At 25.5% G+C, this 19,577-nt stretch overlaps 1 protein-coding gene across 2 annotated transcripts; it reads left to right on the top strand.

The window, feature by feature from the left end:
- Positions 1-6,861: 6,861 nt before the first annotated feature.
- Positions 6,862-18,859, top strand: LOC134836502 (lissencephaly-1 homolog). Of its 2 annotated transcripts, XM_063851688.1 has the most exons (7): positions 6,865-7,129; positions 16,316-16,773; positions 17,379-17,556; positions 17,619-17,754; positions 17,815-17,967; positions 18,530-18,725; positions 18,782-18,859. In XM_063851688.1, the coding sequence occupies exons 1-7, from the start codon at positions 7,092-7,094 to the stop codon at positions 18,853-18,855; spliced, it is 1,233 nt and encodes a 410-aa protein (XP_063707758.1). In that variant the 5' UTR covers positions 6,865-7,091; the 3' UTR covers positions 18,856-18,859. The 2 variants fall into 2 exon arrangements, with proteins under 2 accessions (XP_063707757.1, XP_063707758.1); XM_063851687.1 differs by having other exon boundaries at positions 6,862-7,129; positions 17,619-17,967.
- The last annotated feature ends 718 nt before the right edge of the window (positions 18,860-19,577 follow it).

Here is a 19,577-nt window from a genome sequence, read left to right as displayed (position 1 = left end):
TATTTAATGAGGATGAACCTTGATCTATCGAGAGATCGTCAAGTCTTTTAAGTTGATTGGATTGACTCATCAAACAATTATCGTTTGAAGTAACTGACCTGTCAAACACTATTAAGATCGTGTTTTAATTGTGCCTTAAAGAGATATTTAGATCCAGACGTATCAAGGTTCAAACTTTGGATATAATTCATTTGAATTTGCAATAAAAATAATATTTATGCCTCTTTTAATTATGTTGTTAAGATATTTATTGCAAAAAAGCAAAAACAAAGCAAGTGAAATATTTAACGCTAATAATATTATTAAAAGAGCAATAAATTATTTTTTGAATGTAAAATGTTTAAATAATAATAATAATGCAATAACAAAACATTATAACAACAACAACTCGATCAAAAATATTTTATTGCTTTTTTTCTGTTCATTTGAAATAAATGTACGAAAAAGCAATCAATTATACAAGTTACAGATTTGGTAAATTTTTGCACGATCAGTCCTAGATTTTCAAATCGATTATGATCTGAGATATTTACTTGTTCAAAAAATTGCCTTGTATGGATAAACAACAGGTTTTATTATTGTTATTATTCAAAATTCATACGGGTCTTTCTGAGAATTAAAAAATATTTAAAAAAAAATTTTTTACATAATATATTGAACTCATTAATGCACTGATCTGGTCATGTAATAAAGACATTAATGACATTTTAAATTAAGTACGATCTGTAACTTGCTAAAATGTGAGGTGAAAGTGAATTTATGTTTATTCTAAGTGTAAAGTAACTGACATCTGTTACATTATTCGAACGTTATCGAACATGTTGCGAGCCCGTTTTTCTCTTGAAATGTTTAAAAGAAAGAGAAAGGTCCTGTTACATCAATAAATTTTACGGGCGTTACGTGTGCCCTATGACATTTTTTGTTGTTGTTTCTTATTAATTAATCTTTCTTATTGAATTTTTTGTTAAATATCGCCCACTGTAGTCAATTTGTCTGTTACATATTCAGAAAGTAATCAGCTTTTATTTATGTATAATTTTAAGTGCATCAAGCTGAACTTTTTAAAATAAAAATGGATCTCAATGCCTTGTTACAGATCTTTTGAATTGCTCTCAAGTCTTCGTCTTTCATTAGCATCATTATCGAACTTCAGTAGTCGATGTTAAGATTTTCGTTTCTTTATCAAGCATTTTCTTCATTCGAGTTCTTTTCGGCTCAAATCCGAAAAAAATTCTCATCTATCAAAACTCCAAGATATTTCATCTTATTAACGTTTTCAAAAGTAAAGCTTCTCCTTTCTGATTTTTTTTGTTCAAAATCATCAAATTGGTTTAACCATCAATATGTTTTATATATAAGATATATTTAAATCAAGTCCTTTTAATTGAATTTTTGTATAAATTTTCTGAAAAAAATCAATTTGTTATTTCTTCAATTGTCAAAATCAAATAAAAAACTTACCTGTTAAAAATTCACAAAATTTAAGATCAATATTCTTACCAAAAATCATTTAAACCCAAGTTTAACGACATTGCAGAAATTTATCGAGTTGCAAATCGCTGGAAATGACAATCAATCACAATGCTCTTGTCAGATAAATCCATTAATTGACACATTCCGACGGCGGGAAAAGAAATATGTTTTTTAAGTTGCAAACTAACTGCACTTTGATCTACTTTAAAGACCTTGCTCATTAAAACTTTGCAAATTAAGGAAGGTGTGCGTTATTCATATAATAAAAACAGTTTTTTTTGCATATGCTTTTATTTACCGGTTGACATGAAACTGTAGCTTTGTAACCCCCCGCGCGTAGCGTGTCGTATAACGGTTGCAACTTCCAACACGAGTAAAGTGAATGAGTAATCAATAAAGATTTATTACGCACTTAACATTTTAATCTTGGAACATTTTTCACAATTACCTATAACTTAATCAGTTACGTAACTTTTTGTGCGGCAGCGGCGTGCTTGAGATGATTTTGAAATGAATTTCAATTGAAAAGCACTTAGAACACTTGTGTGAGTTTTAATTCAATTTAATGGGAGGCTCATGTTTGTTTTTTGATAAATCGTGTTCTCATGCGTTGGATTTTTGTTTCGAGAACAATGGAAACAAAGGTCATGTTTTGTTTGTTCAAACGATTCCTACGGGAATGAAAGTCGAAAGGTCTAAAACATTAACAAACACTCGTTTCGTTATTTGTCTTCATAATGTGATGTTATGACGCACCTCGTTTTGTCCATTTGTCTCATTCTCTAAAAATACATGCGGTTTTATTTCTTCGTCTATAAATAATTTAATGAAGAAATAAACACGACGAGGAACAATTTCTGTGAAATTTGATATTTTTTCGAGACAGGTTTCTGCGTAAAAACACTTACTACTTACCTGAAATGAAAAAACATCGAGAGTCGTTAAAAAAGGGGCATAAAATGACTTCTGTGTGATTAAGTGCATCGTTCGTTGCAATTTATAGCCTGCATTCTCATCACGATCCAGTTTTTGGGTTCTTTCCAACTTTCTCCTTGTTTCACATCCAAAAGAGGATCTCGTATGAATCATCAAAATTTGTCAAATCAATCTTTAAAAGGAACATCATTCCAATTCAGAGTTCAGTTCAGAATGGGTCCAATTGGTGTTACATTTGCCATTTTACTCTTTCTAACAATCACAGTTTTTGGTTGTTTTTATACCTTCGTTTGGGCTGTGAAGCTTCTTGCTTTCGTGACACTTTACATCGGGAAGTTGCTATGGGTGTTAAGCGCTTCTGTGATACTCTTTATAATCATCATCATCGTAGTTTCAGTAACATGTCTTGCGTTATCTGAAATCATCAAGACATGGCGCCCAAGAAGACGAACTGAAAACATTTCATCAACGAGGATCTTCAAGGAACCTGATTGTGTAATTTGTAAGGAAAATCGCAGCGAAATCCTGTATGTGCCTTGTATGCATTTTTGTACGTGCAAAAATTGTGCGAAAATTATGACGGAGGAGACAGGGAGGAAGTGTCCCGTATGTCGAGAGAAAATACGGGAGAAATACTTGAAGGTTACAGAGGAAGTTGAAGATGATACTGACATGGATAGTAGCTTTTATGTTTGGTGACATTGGTGTATGTAACATATTTCAATGAAATCAGTTTTAACGAATCTTTAAATTGATATTTGGACTTTAAGCTATCCTTTCATATTCATAAAATCAATTCTACCAAAAGTTTTTGGTAAAAATTTCAAAATCTCGAGTATGAAAGGATAGCTTAGATTACAAAAATCAATTTTTGAGATTCGTTAGAACTTTTTGAGATATTAAAGAATTTAAAAATCATTATTTTGATTCTTTAATATCGATTTCATTGAAATATGTTAATTAAAATCACTTTTTGAAATCGATTTTTGAGAACTGAGTCAACTCATTCTTCAAAAATCGATTTCAAATCCATCATAAGTATAGGATAGGATTAAAAAATAAAGTTTCTCAGAAAGTATCGCAAATTTGTAATTAAAAACCAAAATTATAGGGAAATACAGGAAGACTGACACGTAATATAGTGGCGGAAGTTATAACAACATATGTTGCTCGTCTTCCAATTATTGTTCGTGTCTTCTTCGTCTGCCCTTTTAATTCATCAAGTCAGGAATTTTCTCACATTGTATGCAAATCACTGTTCTTCTTAATCAATTTATTAACGTAAATACTGTGTGGGATTTGTCTCATCGCTTTGCATCGCGTGCGTGTGACTCATGCAAGAAACAAAATAAATCGCAGGGAGTGTAACTGCATTTCTAATAATAGACGCGCTTCTTCAAAAAATGAAAAAATAACTTCTTCATAAAATTGTGTCGTTGTCGAAATTCTTCTTGTTTTTTTCTGTCTGGCGCATCTTGTCAACGTCTTCTTTGGAGCGTTAAACAGCGCGACACAGTAAGATGTTTATCTGTTATTTTCTTATGTTTTGGGTGAAAGTAAGCACTTCGCTGCTGTGATAGATGGTAATAATATTAAAACGATTATAATAATAACTATTTACGAGATGCGCGCGATCATTATGAGGGCGTGCTATGAACATTAAATTTAACCAAATGAAAGAGATTTGAATGTGTTTTTGTTATCTGCTGTGTTATTAGCTCGATATATGGGTAGAGAAATGAACAAGTAGCCGGCAATTAGTTTTGATTTTTATTTTATACGATCGCGTGTGATGTGACCCTGATGGAAGTTAATTGTCGTTTAATCGTCGCTATGATTTGAATAAATTCCATAGATTTGAGGTTATGTAACATTGAAAAGTGTTTCCTGTCTAAATAAAACATTTGACAGTTGAAATTTGAAAATCGCCTTTCGCTAATTCAAACTTGTAAAAGTAAAATTTTTCTCAGCAGGTTCAACACTTGACACTAACTTTTTCTGTTAAAAGTGCAAAAACCGTATAAAAAGCGAAATTCATTGAAATACCGAGATATCAAGAGCTTTGTCACGACTTTAGTTTATTCCTCTCATTAATACTTAATTTAAAGATCAACGTGGATGATACAAATTTTATTGTTACTTTGTAACAATCATTCACCTTTTCGTAGTTAGGGTCTTACACAACAACTACAAATTATGTTTCAAGAAGAAGAATTCCATTGATGATCACTTGTTCTCATGCCACTCTAAATAAAACAAAAAAAACGTCGAACAAATTAAAAATAGGTGCAAAAATGCACGTTTTTAACCTTTGTAGTTGTCAAATTCCATTAAAAATAATTTATAAAAAAAGATCATTCATTCAAGCTTCAACTCAAAGAGCAATTATTATGACGTAAGATAAAATATCATCAGGTACTTTTTATTATTTTTTCTACTCTTATTCTCATTGAAGCTCATTGCACAATTTTGCATGACTTAAAAAAATTTTAATGATACGTGAAATTGAAAATATGTAAATATTAACATGTAAGAGAAGAGAAAAAATGGAACATTTCCATGATCAGGAAATGCGCGCGAAAAATGCAAACCGCCAAACATACATTTAAAAATATTGTTATATGACGAGTAATTATTATCCGAGAAAACTACCGAGCATGCATTTGCATTCGTAATTAGATGTTTGAGTGAATTTTGAATGTAAATATTTCATTTTTATGGAATCATGTCAATATGAAGTCGTGATCTTTTTGTATTTAATATAATGTTTTTAGTGTTTTTAAGACAACAAAAAAGTGACTTGTAACATAAATAGTTTTGAAAAATGGAACAGCTGATTAAATGTATCAAATTTCATGAGTTTTGCGAGACAAGTTTTAGGAATAGGCAGTGAAAAAAAAAATTTTTTTTGTTTTGTTTGAATTAGAATGAAGCGATTTTCAAATTTTTAACAAGGTTTTAAATAAAAAATATAAATTTTAGTTACAAAAAATAGAAAAATTTATTTCGAGTTGAAATTATGAAAATTTATTGGTTTTTAAAAGCGATTTTCAAATTTTTAACTAAATAAAAAAATTATTTTAAAAATAGAAATGACAAAATAAAAAATTTGAAGTTTGAATTATGAAAAATTTGAATGAAGCGATTTTCAAATTTTCAATAAGTTTTCAAAAATAAATTAAAATAAATTTAGGTCAAAAATTAACAAATTATGAAAATTTTTTAAGCTTTTAATTTTTTTAAAATTATTTTAAATCAAAATGAAAAATTAATTTGAATTAGCATGAAGCGATTTTGAAATTTTAATATTTTTTTTATTTTAATTAATTTTTTTAAATACGATGAATTTTTTGAACTTTTCATAAGAAAATTTCAATAAATTATTTTTAAAAATGTTTTCTAATTTGAAACTAAGAAACTTGAAACATTTTCATTAATTGAACCTTCCTCAAAAAAAAATCATAATGTTACAAAAATTGTGATTTGTAGAATTTGTTTGGGTTTGGTCAAACATTAAACAAACCGCCGGCTCGTATTTTAATCTCTTAATTGGATTTACGTTGACACTATTTTGCCGTGGTTTAAAATAATTTATTTTTTTAACTGAAAAGTGAGTTCATACGAAGCCAAAAAGTTCGATAATTAGTGCGATAAGTAACTCGATATTTCCTATTTCTCCGCGAAAGTTCATTCAATAATTAAATAGGATTAAAAAAAGTTACTTTCAAGAAATTTTTCCTTTGCATTCTGATCGGTTTGTGATAAGTTTACAAGCTAAGGCAAGGTAGTAAAAGTGATTGTTGCTATTTTTCAGTCAATGCACTTCGTACTTCTTTTCTATCACTTTCACTCTAAACAAAGCCTCGGTAGAAAAGAAACATTATACACCTAAGTGAATTTTGTCCCCAATTCAGTGAAGCAAGGAAATAAAGAAGCTTATGGAAAATTTTACTTTGGACTTACAGTGATTGGATTGGCATTTCTGCTGATTCTTCTGAGTTCAATCATGAGGAACTGAATTCATTTAGTTTTCGTGTTTTTAAAAATTGACCAAGTGCAGAAAAGCCTGAGGAATTTTTTTTTAATAGTTTGTGGTATAAAATTAAATTTGTCTCTCATGTAAAACGACTCTTTCACTTCATTTTTTTTTTCATTTCTTTCCATTCACAAACCCAGATTATGAATGATTTTAATAAAAAATAATTTCACTGGTTATGTTAGAAATGATTAAAAGGTGTTGCCTTGTACGTTGCTGATGGATGCGAAAGTGTTAAGTAATAATGGATGGTTTTAGATGGGCATTGGTCATGTACCTTGTAATTAACTGACTTGCATAAGAGAAGAAGGTTTTGTGTTAAGTGACTATTCATGTCAAACCTCATCAATAATAAAAACCGGATGAATATAATTTTTAATAATAAATTTCTTTTTCTTTTTTTCTTTCCAGATGAGTGAAGTTCGGGATAAGATCAAGTGTTTAGTAGTGAATAATAAAAAAAATCATTTTAACAATACCGAAGAAAAAAAATTATTTTAAGAGAAAAAAAAAATCGAATCCAAATCCAGCGAATATATTTATTTCATAGACAAGCATTTGAGTGATATATTTATTTATCATAAGGCAAAAAAAAAAATCTACCTAAAAAAATAGTGTCGAAAAAATATTTTTACAAAATACAGAAATGAAAATGGTGTTGTCACAACGGCAGCGCGAGGAATTGTAAGTAACTTTCAATTTTTTTTTCATGTTTTGCAAAAAACCTAAAAAAAAAGTAATTTGTCACATAAAAATTTTTTACAAGTAATTTGCCGATGTTTTCTCACAGTACAAATTTTATTGAAGCAAGAAACTTTTCTTACGACATCCAATTTTTTTTTTACGTAACTAAAACACGTATTTCAATTTCTCCGCTTCTTCTTTAATTTTTTTTTGCAAAACCGCAAAATAAAACATAAGTCTATCATTTTATTACATCAGTCGTCGTTTGTAATAACAATAATAGTAAATAAATAAACCTCCTACCTCGACCGCCTGCATCATCAAAAGAATCTTATATGCAAAAGTGATGATAACCATTCCATAAACAAGTCTGTCACCTGCTAGTTTTCTTGATTGACGATAAAGAAAAAAGTTGAGTCATTCGGAAGAAAAGAAACGCGATTTGCTTTCAATCACAAGTCATTGAAAATAATATGAAATAAAATATAAATAAATAACAATGAAGGCTAATGATGATATGAAATTACAAACAATGCGATTTTACAAGAGCTTTTGTTAAATTGAGTGTTGAAAGTCATCTGCAGAGGAGGTAAAAAATATTTTAGTGCATTTTTTCGTGATACAAATATGATCATGACGAAATATTTTGTTTAGTCATTCAAGTCATTAATTAAGAGAAATTTTATGATTTTTTCGTGTGAATTGTTAAGAAGGAATTTTTTGAAAATTTTCGTCGTGAAAATATTTCTCATGAAATTTTCTTAATTTATTATTAATATTATTTTTCTTAAGTATTTTTTTTTAACAGATTTAACAAATATTTTTTCTCAATATGGATGAATTTTGAAAAACCTACAAGAAAGAAGTCAGAAGTTACGAACAAGAATGAAGTCAACCTCAATAGAACACGACGAGCTCAAAATCTCACGAAAAGTTGGTTTCCTGAACCTGAATAGAAAAAAATTGCCATCACAAATAAGACTGAATCTTTACAAATGTATGATTGGAACACATATTGACTACTGCATTTTATTTTTGAACAAAAAAGATGAAATTGAAACACTTCTAAAATGCTGAATTAAATATTTTGAATGCTTTAACGTTCAAGTCATCATCTACAAAGCAAAAAAAAATCTGCTTCCAAACTACTTGACAACTAATATAAAAAAATAAGAGAACTCGAATCTTAAAAATCGTACAAATTAAGAATTTTTTAAAACCTTTTAATTTTTTAAAAACTTTTTAGTTTATTTTTTTTTAATTTAAAAAAAAAATTTTTTTTAGTTTATTTTTTTTTAATTTTTTAATTTTTATTTCGAATTCTTTTATAAAGAATTTTAAAGTTTCCAATAAAATTTCGGTGCAATATAAAACAAACTTTGATAAACTGCTCCAATTTCAAAAGAAATTTAAACAAAAAAAACTTTCGTAATTTTTATTATTGACAAAAAATCATTCTCAACACGTAGGGCTTTCTTTAATAACTCTATATCGTAAAATTACGCCCATGAAAGTAAATAAGAAATTACCTTTTTTTGTAAATATTGTAAAAAAAAATTAGGTTAATCGTACAACATTCAACACAAAACAATCCGTCCCCATTGTCTTAATTTTTCTGCTCATAATTACAATCTCATTAAATTTTTTTTTCTTCATACGTCATGCCCTTAATTGAATTAATTTTCCAAAGTCTCTAATTAAAAAAAAAGTTGATTGAAAATAAATAAAAAATCCATTAATCACCTGTTAAATCCGTTGATATAATGAAGTTGAGTTGAGTTAAGTTGATAATATCAGTGACCTATCTCAATGTAAATATTTTGCTTGTGGCAAACTCCTCGTTCAACGACTTCATTTTAATTTTTTTCATAAAATTAATCCGATTGCATAAGAAATGTTTATTTATTTACATTTATAATAATTTTATCGGCAACATTGTTATTCAAAAAATTATTTTTTGTTTGTTTAGTGAAACATATGAAAAAAAGATGATTGTCGGTAATTTTTTAAAAAAACATGTCGCATGTTGAAAAACTTGCATTTTTTTGAAATTATTAATAATTTCTGTCATTATAAAGACATTCATCATTGCATGTTGATTTTTTTTTGAGGCGCCAAGTCATTGAACTCAAAAATTTTGAATCAATATCTGAAAAAAGTTGTAAAAAATTACACAATTAACCCAATTTTAAGTATTACAAACATGAAATATATCAACAACGGAAGCCACTATTTAAACAGTTACTAATTCGACACTAATCGTTCGTCAGCTCGACATATGCAGACAAATGAGACCGACGACATTAACCAGAAAAAAATTAAAAAAGAAGAAACAGATGATCTTTTTTGTTTTGTTTCTGTTATTATTGGAATCTAATTACGACATCATCTTTTAAGAAAAAATAATTATTTAACTTTCAATATTTTTGTTTCTCGATAATTCATCCCGCATTCAAATTAAAAAAAATACAAAACCAGCAACTGTTTATCTCCTTTGAATGAATGAACGGCTCTTGACTTCCGGAGTTACCTTAACTTTTGTTATTATTTAATATTTCGTGAGTCTCTATAAAAAAAATTGTTGAATAAGAGCGATGTAGTTGGAATTAACTTATTATTATTTAGGTCTTCTACTTCCATATTTATTGATAAACAAATATTTTTTTATTTACCTTGAGGCTATACAAATTATCTTGACGTATGGATCGCATTCGACCAATGTTATAATTATAATATATAAATAAGTATTTATGATGTAGTTGAAGTAGGAGGATAGAAACCTCCCAGAATACTCGTTATTTTGAGTAGACCTGATTTATTGCGAGAGTAGGAAAGGCTTAATGATCAATAATGCGAATTTCCGGTTCAATTTTTTGAATTTCTTTTGCTTGAAGCTTAATGTTTGATTTATTTAAAAGCTCGAATTTATTTCAGATTCTTTTATTTTTGAGAATTTAAATTTCTTAAAGACATTTTTTTTTATTTATTTTTAAAAAATGTTTTATTTAAATTTTTTTTAATAAAAAATAAATCAAAAATTTATAAAAAAAATATTTATTTAAAAAAATAATTAAAAAATAAATAAATTTTTTTTAATACAAAATTAATCAAAAATTTAAATGAAATTTTTTTTTTAAATAATAATTAAAAAATAAATTAAAATTTTAAAATATGCAATTTTCATTAATAATATGAATTAAATAATAATAATTTTAATTTTAAAAAATAAAATTTCATAAATATTTTTTATTAAATTTTACTCGAAAAAAAATTAATACAAAATTATTAAAAAATAAATTTATTTATTTAAAAAAGTAAATAATTTTTTCAAATATGAAATTTTTACATTTTTAAAATAATTTATTTTTTTAATAAGACTTTTAAATTTTTTTTATGAAAAATAAGAAAAAAAATAATATTAAAAAAAAAAAATTGAATTGAAAAATTAAACAAATTATTATTAAATTTTTTTATGGAATTTAAAAATTTTTTCTTATTATTTATTACAAGAAAGTTAAAAGAAATTTTCGAGAAATGTCAAAGCTACAAAATTATCTAAATAAATCTAGAAAGTACCAAAAATATTAAAATCCGCCTTAAAACAAAGCCTTCTAATAAACAAAAAAAAAATCTTCTTAAAAAAATATTTTTTTATTTCTTTCACTTTTCATGATCATCTGCCTTCAAATCTGTATAAAAATAAAATTTATTTCAATTTCTTCACATTAACAGAAAATAATGATGACAGTCATCACAGAAAAATACAAAAATTGAATTAAATTAATAAAAATAATGATGATACTTTCTCAGTTTCTTCTCAAATATTTCATTTTTCTCTCTTTAATTTTTTTTTTATTTTTTTCTTTAAATTTATTCATGTTCAAGTAAGTCTTGTTTGACGTGAGAATTTTTATTTACAACAAAATAATGAATGTGAACCTCTTTTTCGTAAATAATAATATTTATGAATAATTGATAATTACCTCCTACATGTCTTTTTATCGTAACGAGAACTCTGAATCATTAGAGTTGCATTGTAAAAAATTTTTTTAACGAGCTTAAAATTTATTTATTTCGAAAAAATATGAATTTCGTATGGAATTTCTGAGTTTTAATTTAAAATAATTTAAAATTTAATTGATTTGACCTTTTGGCGGTTTCTTCTGAGAATAAAAATAAAATAAAAATTGTCAACAAATATTTTTGCACGTCATTAATTAATTAATTAACTCATGTTAACATAAAAAAAATCCAAAAATATGTTTTTAAATCTTTTAAAATTATTGCAAAATAATTTTTCGCTCCAAATTTATCGAAATTTATTTTTTTTAATTTTTTCACTTCATGCTCAATTGTTTAATTTACGTCAAATTTTTAACAGTTATGCGAGCATTTGTCGACAAAACGATTTTCTGCCACTGTTTCTAGATTAAAATCATATTAATCGGGTAATGTGCTACAAAAAAGGCCATGGTCATGCCATGCCTCGCACAAGAAAACAGATTAAGTCGCTTAATATATGCCGTTTTATCGATTTTTCTCCCTAACTGCGATGTGTGAGTCATTTGCCGCCGCGCGCCGCGACATTTCGTGTTCTTTCTTTTGTTGTTATTAAAATATTTTTTTTTTACATGTTTCACAGTGGGCAGGCTCAAAATCATGTCGTTTCGCATAACAATGCCGTGTGTCGTAAAAAAAATGGCAAAGTAGCTCGAAAGATGTCATAAAATGAATATTTGTTCCAATTTTTTACTTGTTTCGTGTTGCGACTTTGGTAGGAATGGCTTGACCATATATGGGGTGATGTCGACGATATTAATACAAATTACGTATAAAAAAAAGGAGAAAATCAATATCCACACGTTTTTTAGTAAAGGATGGCGCCGTTATTTGACGTCATGGATTATTTTCCCTTCGAATGAATTTTTTGTGTGTGGGTTTGAGTTCAGTGATTTCAATCATAAATTTCGTTTTTTTCAATATTTTTCAATTAATTGAGTTAAATTTAATAAATTGACGTTTCTTTCAAATTATTTAAAAAGATTTTTTTTTTAAATAAAATTTTTCATTGAATTAAAAAAAAACAATAATAATTCCTTTGGATAATTAATTAAAATAAATTTCATTAAAAAAAAAATTAATTTAATATTTAATTCTTTTTTTCTGAATTATTTTAATTTTTTCATTAATGAAAATTTAGTAGAATTATTATTTTAAATTTAATTTTTTTGGAAAGGAAACTAATATTTTTCGAAGAATTTTTTTTTCAATAATAATCTGATATTTTTTTAAAAAATATTTTTTTTTTATATTTTTGAATGAAAAATGTTTGAAATAATATTAAAAAAAATTAAAATAAAATAAAAAAAAAAAAATTATTTAATTTTTTTTTATTAATTTTTATTTTATTTTTAAATTTAATTTTTTATTTAATTGTGATTAATTTAATTTTTTTTTAATTAATGAAATTTTATTAGAATTATTATTTTAAAAATAAAATAAAAAAATAAAATTAATAATTTTCAAAGAAATTATTTAAATAATTATCTAATTTTTTTTTTTGAATTATAATTATTTTATTTTTTTTTTTTTTTTATTAAAAATGTCAAATTTTATAAAACAAATTTTAATAAATTTTTTAAATCACACAAAAATATAAAAATTGTAAAAACAAAAATTTTAATAATTTTATTTAAATTGATTTCAAACATTTTTTAATTAAAAAAAATACTCGTTAGAAAAAAAAATTTCCTTCACCCGTGCAATTTTTATTTATTTTTTGTGCATTTTTCAATTAATTATTTTAAAAAATCTCATAAAATATTTAACTCAATTCGCTTTTTTAACATTTTGAGCATTTTTTTCGCCATTTCCATGTTTCACAAAAGCTTCTCTCAACTCGTAAATCATTTGATCCAACATCTCATTGCTAGGCGCTTCATCCATTCGAGCTCTAACCACAGGCAATCTCACGCGATCGACCAATCCCAAAATCGAATGAACGAGAAACAAAATAAAACTCAACGTGATCATCAAAAATAACGGATCCAAGATACTTATTGCATGCCCGACGCCTGCCACGGGTCCATTTGCTCCAAATCCATGCCCGACACTGTGATGTCCCCCGTTTCCGAACCCAAAATCAGGAAATCCAACGAAAAATGGAGGCGACCCATGCGATGGACCTCCGCCTCCGAACATACCGCCATCCATTCCTCCGCCGCCGCCATGAAACCGAGAACGATAAACCGGCACCGAAGACGAGAAATTTTGTTCAATTGTCTCGTAAACGGGATGTTTTTGATGATTTGATGGGTTTTCGTCGATCGGAGACAAAAATGTGTCACGTTCAGACTCGTCAATGTAATTAAATTTGGTTTTTTTGATGGAATTTCCTCCGCCGGGCGATTTATTGAAGTAACTTTGACGCTTTTGATGGTTTTTCTGCTGCGTAAAATTTGATGACGTGATGAGTTCGAGTTGTGTTCGTGCCTCAGGTTGGTTCGGAATTGTATGAGAAGCAGCCAAAAGTGATGAAAGGACAATTATTAGGAAGGCAGCGAACAGCAAAGAGACTAATTTTAGTAGAAGTACCATTTTTAAGACTTTTTCTTGCAAGTTAAGTCTTGACTGAAGCATTTTTGAGGAAATTTTTGCTTATATTGCATTTGAGAACAATACTTTTGATGTTACACTTTGTCAACATGTCTCTTTGGAAGTAATTTTTAATGCAATGATAATTTTTTACAAAGATTTTCTTGCATTTGAAGTCAAAAAATGTTGAATTTATTATTATCAGTAATGCATCCATGACGATTGTGATACATTAAAATTTAAATTTTGCAATAATTTTAAATATTTAATTTTTTTTAAATTAAATTAATTAAAATTACAAAATTAATTAATTATTTTTAAATTTTTTTATAAAATATTTTTTATTTTAATTATTTTTAAATTTTTTTTTTTAATTATTAAATAAAATTTAATTTAATATTTTTTTTAAATTTAAATAATTTTATTGATTTTAATTTAATTTTTTTTTATTTTTTAATTTATTTTTTAATTTTAATTTTTTTTTTAATTTTTCAAAAAATTGAAAAATCAAAGATTTTATTTAAATTTTTGATTTAATTGTTATTTTTTCATTTTTAATTTTTTTATATAAATAATTTAAAACTTTTAGGAATTTTAAAAAATTTTTATTTTTTTTAATATTTTTAAATTTATACTTTGTAAATTAAATTTAAATGATTCTTTTTAATTAATTTTTAATTTAACTTTTTTTTATTTTTTTTCGGTTCAAAAAAATAATTAATTTAATTTATTTTTTAAAATATTTTAAATAGAAAAATTAAAGTTAATATTTTTTTATATAAAAAATCCATAAAAATATTTTTTAAACAAAATATTTTCCAAAACTGTCACTTTTGGACACGTGCCCAAAATAGATTTAACCTTTCGTGAACCCAATTAAACCTCAATCAACCCGCAAAATTACAATTTTTTGCCAAAAATCGCAAGTCAGCGATTTATTCAAACACACTTTCTCTCACAAAATTTGGCATTTCCGCGTACACTTTTTGCATGTCTGGCAAGAATTATCTCATAATCTTTGACAAAATTAATTTTGCGTCATACAAAAATTAAATTAAATCATCATCGCATGTGATATTTAATTTAATGAGCTCATTTGTTTTGACGCAAACTTTTTTTGAAGCACTTGAGTTACAAAAAAAATTTTTAGGTTTGAAATTATTTAAAAAGGTCACGCCTTTGATCTTGTTGTTGCTTTCTTATTAATATTTTGGGTCACGACAAGTACTTGGTTAAGCGACGAGACAACTCATTGTTGTTTTTAAAATGGGATAAAATATTAAAAGTTGACATGAAATAAAGAGCTTAACTGTATTTTTATAATTTTTTTCGTTATATGGGATTTTTTTTAAATTTATTTTTTTATTTATTTTCAAAAAATAAAATATAAAAATAAAATAAAATTTTAAATTAAAAAAAAATATTTAAAAAAATTAAATTAAATAAAAATTTAAAAAATTGTTCAATTAAAAATTTAAATAAAAATGTTAAAAAACCTAAAAAAAATAATTTAATTGAATTAAATATTTTATAAAAAAAAAATTAAGACAAATTAAAAAAAAAGTAAAATTAAAAAAAAAATTACAAAATTTTAAATAAAAAATATATATGTATAAAAAATTAAATAAATAAAATAAATTAATAATAAAAATTAAATTAAATAAAAATTAAATTTTATAAAATTTCATAAAATTTTATAAAAAATAAAAAAAAAATAAAATTCAAAGATTAAAAAAAAATTATTAGATAGAAAAAAATAAAATTTAAATTTAAAAATTTAAAATTTTTTTTTTTTATTTAATTTAATAATTTATTTTAATTTATTTATTTTTAATTTCATTAATTAATAATTTATTATAATTTTTTTTTATTAAAGACAGACAATAATGAACATAAAAACATTTTTTTTCTAAATTCATTTAAAATAATCTAAAAAATAGAATTTGTAAATTTTACCTACTTTTATTAACATTTTCATGCTCTTTGTGTTTGGCTACTGCTAAAGCCACGCGCGTTGTCATTGAAAATAAATGAATTTTAAAAATAAATAAACAAGACAAGGGAATTTTTCAAACAACAACAAACAGTTACTCGCTTGTTTTTGTTTATTTCTGCTTCGCCATGCCACGAGAAATGCGAATTGAATAAATTTCTAGTTATTTTTTTCACCTAATTAAGATGGTTGGCAAGCATGAATGGATGTTGAACTCTCTTCTTGTGTCTCTCGTTCGCGTATTTTTAACGTTTATCGATGTTAATAACACGATAAGCGCTCCAATAAAGCATATTGAGGTTTCTTTGCTTGACTTGAATTTATTTTTATGACATCGTTATAAATTTGCTCGCGTGCCGCAAAAGAGGCAAAAACTGCGAATAATAACAATTATTTAGAAATTGTGTTCAGTCTCCGGTTTATGCAAAACGATTTTTTGAATTTGTCGTCACTTGGGGCAAGGATGTCGATAAATGTCATGCGATCGAATAATTAATGAGACTGCAACACAAAAACTTGTAAAAGTTCCTTAACCTTAATTGATTTTTTGAATTTTTCATGAATTTCCTTCAATAATAATTTTTTTTTCTTCGTTTCAGAAACCAAGCGATTGCCGATTACCTCGGGAGTAACGGTTACAATGATGCATTGGAGGCTTTTCGCAAGGAAGCTGACATGCCGAACGAGTTGGAGCGCAAATTCGGCGGATTGTTGGAGAAAAAATGGACGTCAGTCATTCGGTTACAGAAGAAAGTGATGGAGCTCGAGGCGAAATTGTCGGAAGTTGAAAAGGAGGCGATCGAGGGGGCTCCCAGTCGACAAAAACGCACGCCCAGCGAATGGATTCCCCGACCTCCGGAGAAGTTTTCGTTGACGGGACACCGTGCGACAGTTACTCGTGTCATTTTTCATCCGGTTTTCAATCTAATGATTTCCTCGTCGGAGGATGCCACAATTAAAGTTTGGGATTTCGAGACGGGCGAATACGAGAGATCGCTTAAAGGACACACTGATTCGGTGCAGGATATTGCATTCGATCAGCAAGGAAAATTATTGGGTGAGAAATTTATTTTTTTATTAGATTTTGATAAAAAAAAATAATTAATTAATTTTTAAGAAATTAAAAAAAAAAAATAAAAAATATTCAAAAATTTATTTAAATTATTTTTTTTAAATATTTTTAATTATTTTTAAAATAATTTTAAATTATTATTAAATTTTAAAAAATATTTGAATTAAAATAAAATTAAATTATTTTTATATATTTTTTTTAAATTGTGTTTTAAATAAAAATATAATAATGAAAAAAAAAAATAATAAATTTATTGAAAACTGAATTTTAGTTTAAATATTAAAAAAAAAATAATTAAATACTTTGAATTAAATAGAATAATTTTTTATTTAAAATTAAAGTACCAAAAAATTATTAAATTTTTTTTTATTATTTTAATTATTTTTATAATTTTTAAATATTTTTATTTAATTTAAAAATTAAAGATTTTTTATAATTTTTTTTTATTTTAAAATATTTTAAATTAAATTAAATTAAAAAATTAAATTAAATTAAAAATAAATTAAAAATTAATTAAATTATTTGAATTATAAAATAAAAATAATTGAAAATAAATAATTTTTTAATAATTTATTTTTTTTTCTTTGCAGCTTCTTGCAGTTCCGACCTCTCAATAAAATTATGGGATTTCCAACAGTCATACGAGTGTATCAAGACAATGCAAGGACATGATCACAACGTGTCATCTGTGGCTTTTGTGCCCGCCGGCGATTATCTCCTCTCAGCTTCACGTGATAAAACCATCAAAATGTGGGAAGTTGCAACAGGGTAAGCAAAATTTTATCAAAAAAACACGCCGAGAAAAAAAAGTTAATCGATTAAAATTACAGCTACTGCGTAAAAACCTTCACTGGTCATCGTGAATGGGTACGCATGGTACGAGTTAATGTTGATGGCGATTTAATGGCGACATGTTCAAATGATCATGCAGTACGTGTATGGCATATTAACTCAAAAGATTGCAAGGTAACGCACTTTTTTCCGTCAAAAAATTACAAAATTCTAAATTTTTCATGTTTTTTTCAGGAATTGCGTGATCACGATCACACTGTCGAATGCGTGGCATGGGCTCCGGAATCTGCAGCAGCAGCAATTAATGAAGCAGCTGGCATCGATAACAAAAAGGGAGCTCATCAAGGACCTTTCTTGGCATCCGGTTCAAGGGATAAAACTATTCGAGTAAGATTTTTATTAAAATTTGAACGAATTTTTGACTAAAATATTAAAAAAAAATTAAATAAATTTCAAAAAATATTATTTAAATTTTTTATATATATTTTTTTGTGTTTTGAAATATTATTTAAAAAAAATTAAATTAACAATAATATGTATTTTTAGAAAAATTAAATGGATTTATTTTTCATAAATATATTTTAATTAATAAATTAATACATTTTCATTAAAAAAATTTAAAAAATGTTTAAAAAAATATTTTTTGTAATTTTTTATTATTATTTTTTTTTTGTTAAATAAAATAAAATTAATTAATATTTTTAATTAATTTTTATTTTTTTTTAATTTTTTAAATTTGTTTTTATTTTTTTTAAATTATTTATTTTTAATTAAATTTAATTATTTTAAATTTTTATTAATTTTTTAAACATTTTTAAATTAATTAATTTTATATTTTTTTAAATTTTAAATCAAAATAATATAATAAAAATAAATTAAAATAATAAGTTTTGAATTTAATTATATAAAAAATAAATTTATTAAAATAAATTAACTTTTTTTTTTGTAGATTTGGGACGTCAGCTCAGGCTTGTGCTTGTTCACACTCGCAGGACACGATAACTGGGTGCGCGGAATTGTGTTCCATCCAGGCGGTAAATACATGTTAACAGCGAGTGACGACAAAACTGTGCGAATTTGGGATATCAAGAACAAAAGATGTACAAAAACACTTCATGCTCATCAACATTTCTGTACTTCTCTCGGTAATTTTTTATCATTTTTCATCGAATTTCCCAAAAATTAATTATTTTTCTTTTAGATATGCATAAATCACATCCTTACGTGGTAACTGGAAGCGTAGATCAAACAGTCAAAGTATGGGAGTGTCGTTAAATTATTTAAAATTAAATTAAAAAACAAACAAATGAACACTTTAAAACTAAAATTAATCATAAGGTAGCAAAGAAAAAGCTGAAAATATATATTCATGAGGAGAAAATAGTGTAATTATCGATTCTTTTTAATTAAAATATTATTATTATTATAAATTAATTTAAAAAGAAATTTTTAATTTTTCGTCAAACAAGTACACAAAAAAATTTTTTTTTTCAAAGAATTACGAAAAATGTACTTGCCACCCCATACTTCGTTCTAAAAAATATTTACTATTATTAAATAATTATATTTTTAAAATAATATTTTTTATTGTAAATTAAGTTGCTCAGTCTCTATTTAATCCCCTTTAAAATGAAACTGACAAAAGACATTTTAATTAATGTCTTAGAGAGTATTAAAATCCCAAGTTTCATTTTTTTTCAAATTTTTCTGAAAAATAAAATAATTGTAAGAAATTTAGTCAGTCTATTTTGTATCATTTGTGCAAAAAATATCGTGCTTTAATCCTACTTACAAAAAAAAATTATATGGAAAAAAAATAAAATAAATATGCAGCGCTAATTAAAGTGAAAAAAGCAAGTTTTTAATGAGAAAAAGGAAAAGAATGCAATCGCTCATTTTAAAATGGCTTAGATTAGCGCACTGTTCGATTGATCAGTAATTTTTTGTGTTTGTCGATTTTTTAAAAATTTTAATTCAGGTTTAATTTTTATTTAAAA

This window comes from Culicoides brevitarsis, unplaced genomic scaffold (genome assembly GCF_036172545.1).
Source record: "Culicoides brevitarsis isolate CSIRO-B50_1 unplaced genomic scaffold, AGI_CSIRO_Cbre_v1 contig_42, whole genome shotgun sequence".
In the NCBI taxonomy this organism is placed as follows: domain Eukaryota; kingdom Metazoa; phylum Arthropoda; class Insecta; order Diptera; family Ceratopogonidae; genus Culicoides; species Culicoides brevitarsis.
This window is presented reverse-complemented; position numbering and strand designations above follow the sequence as displayed.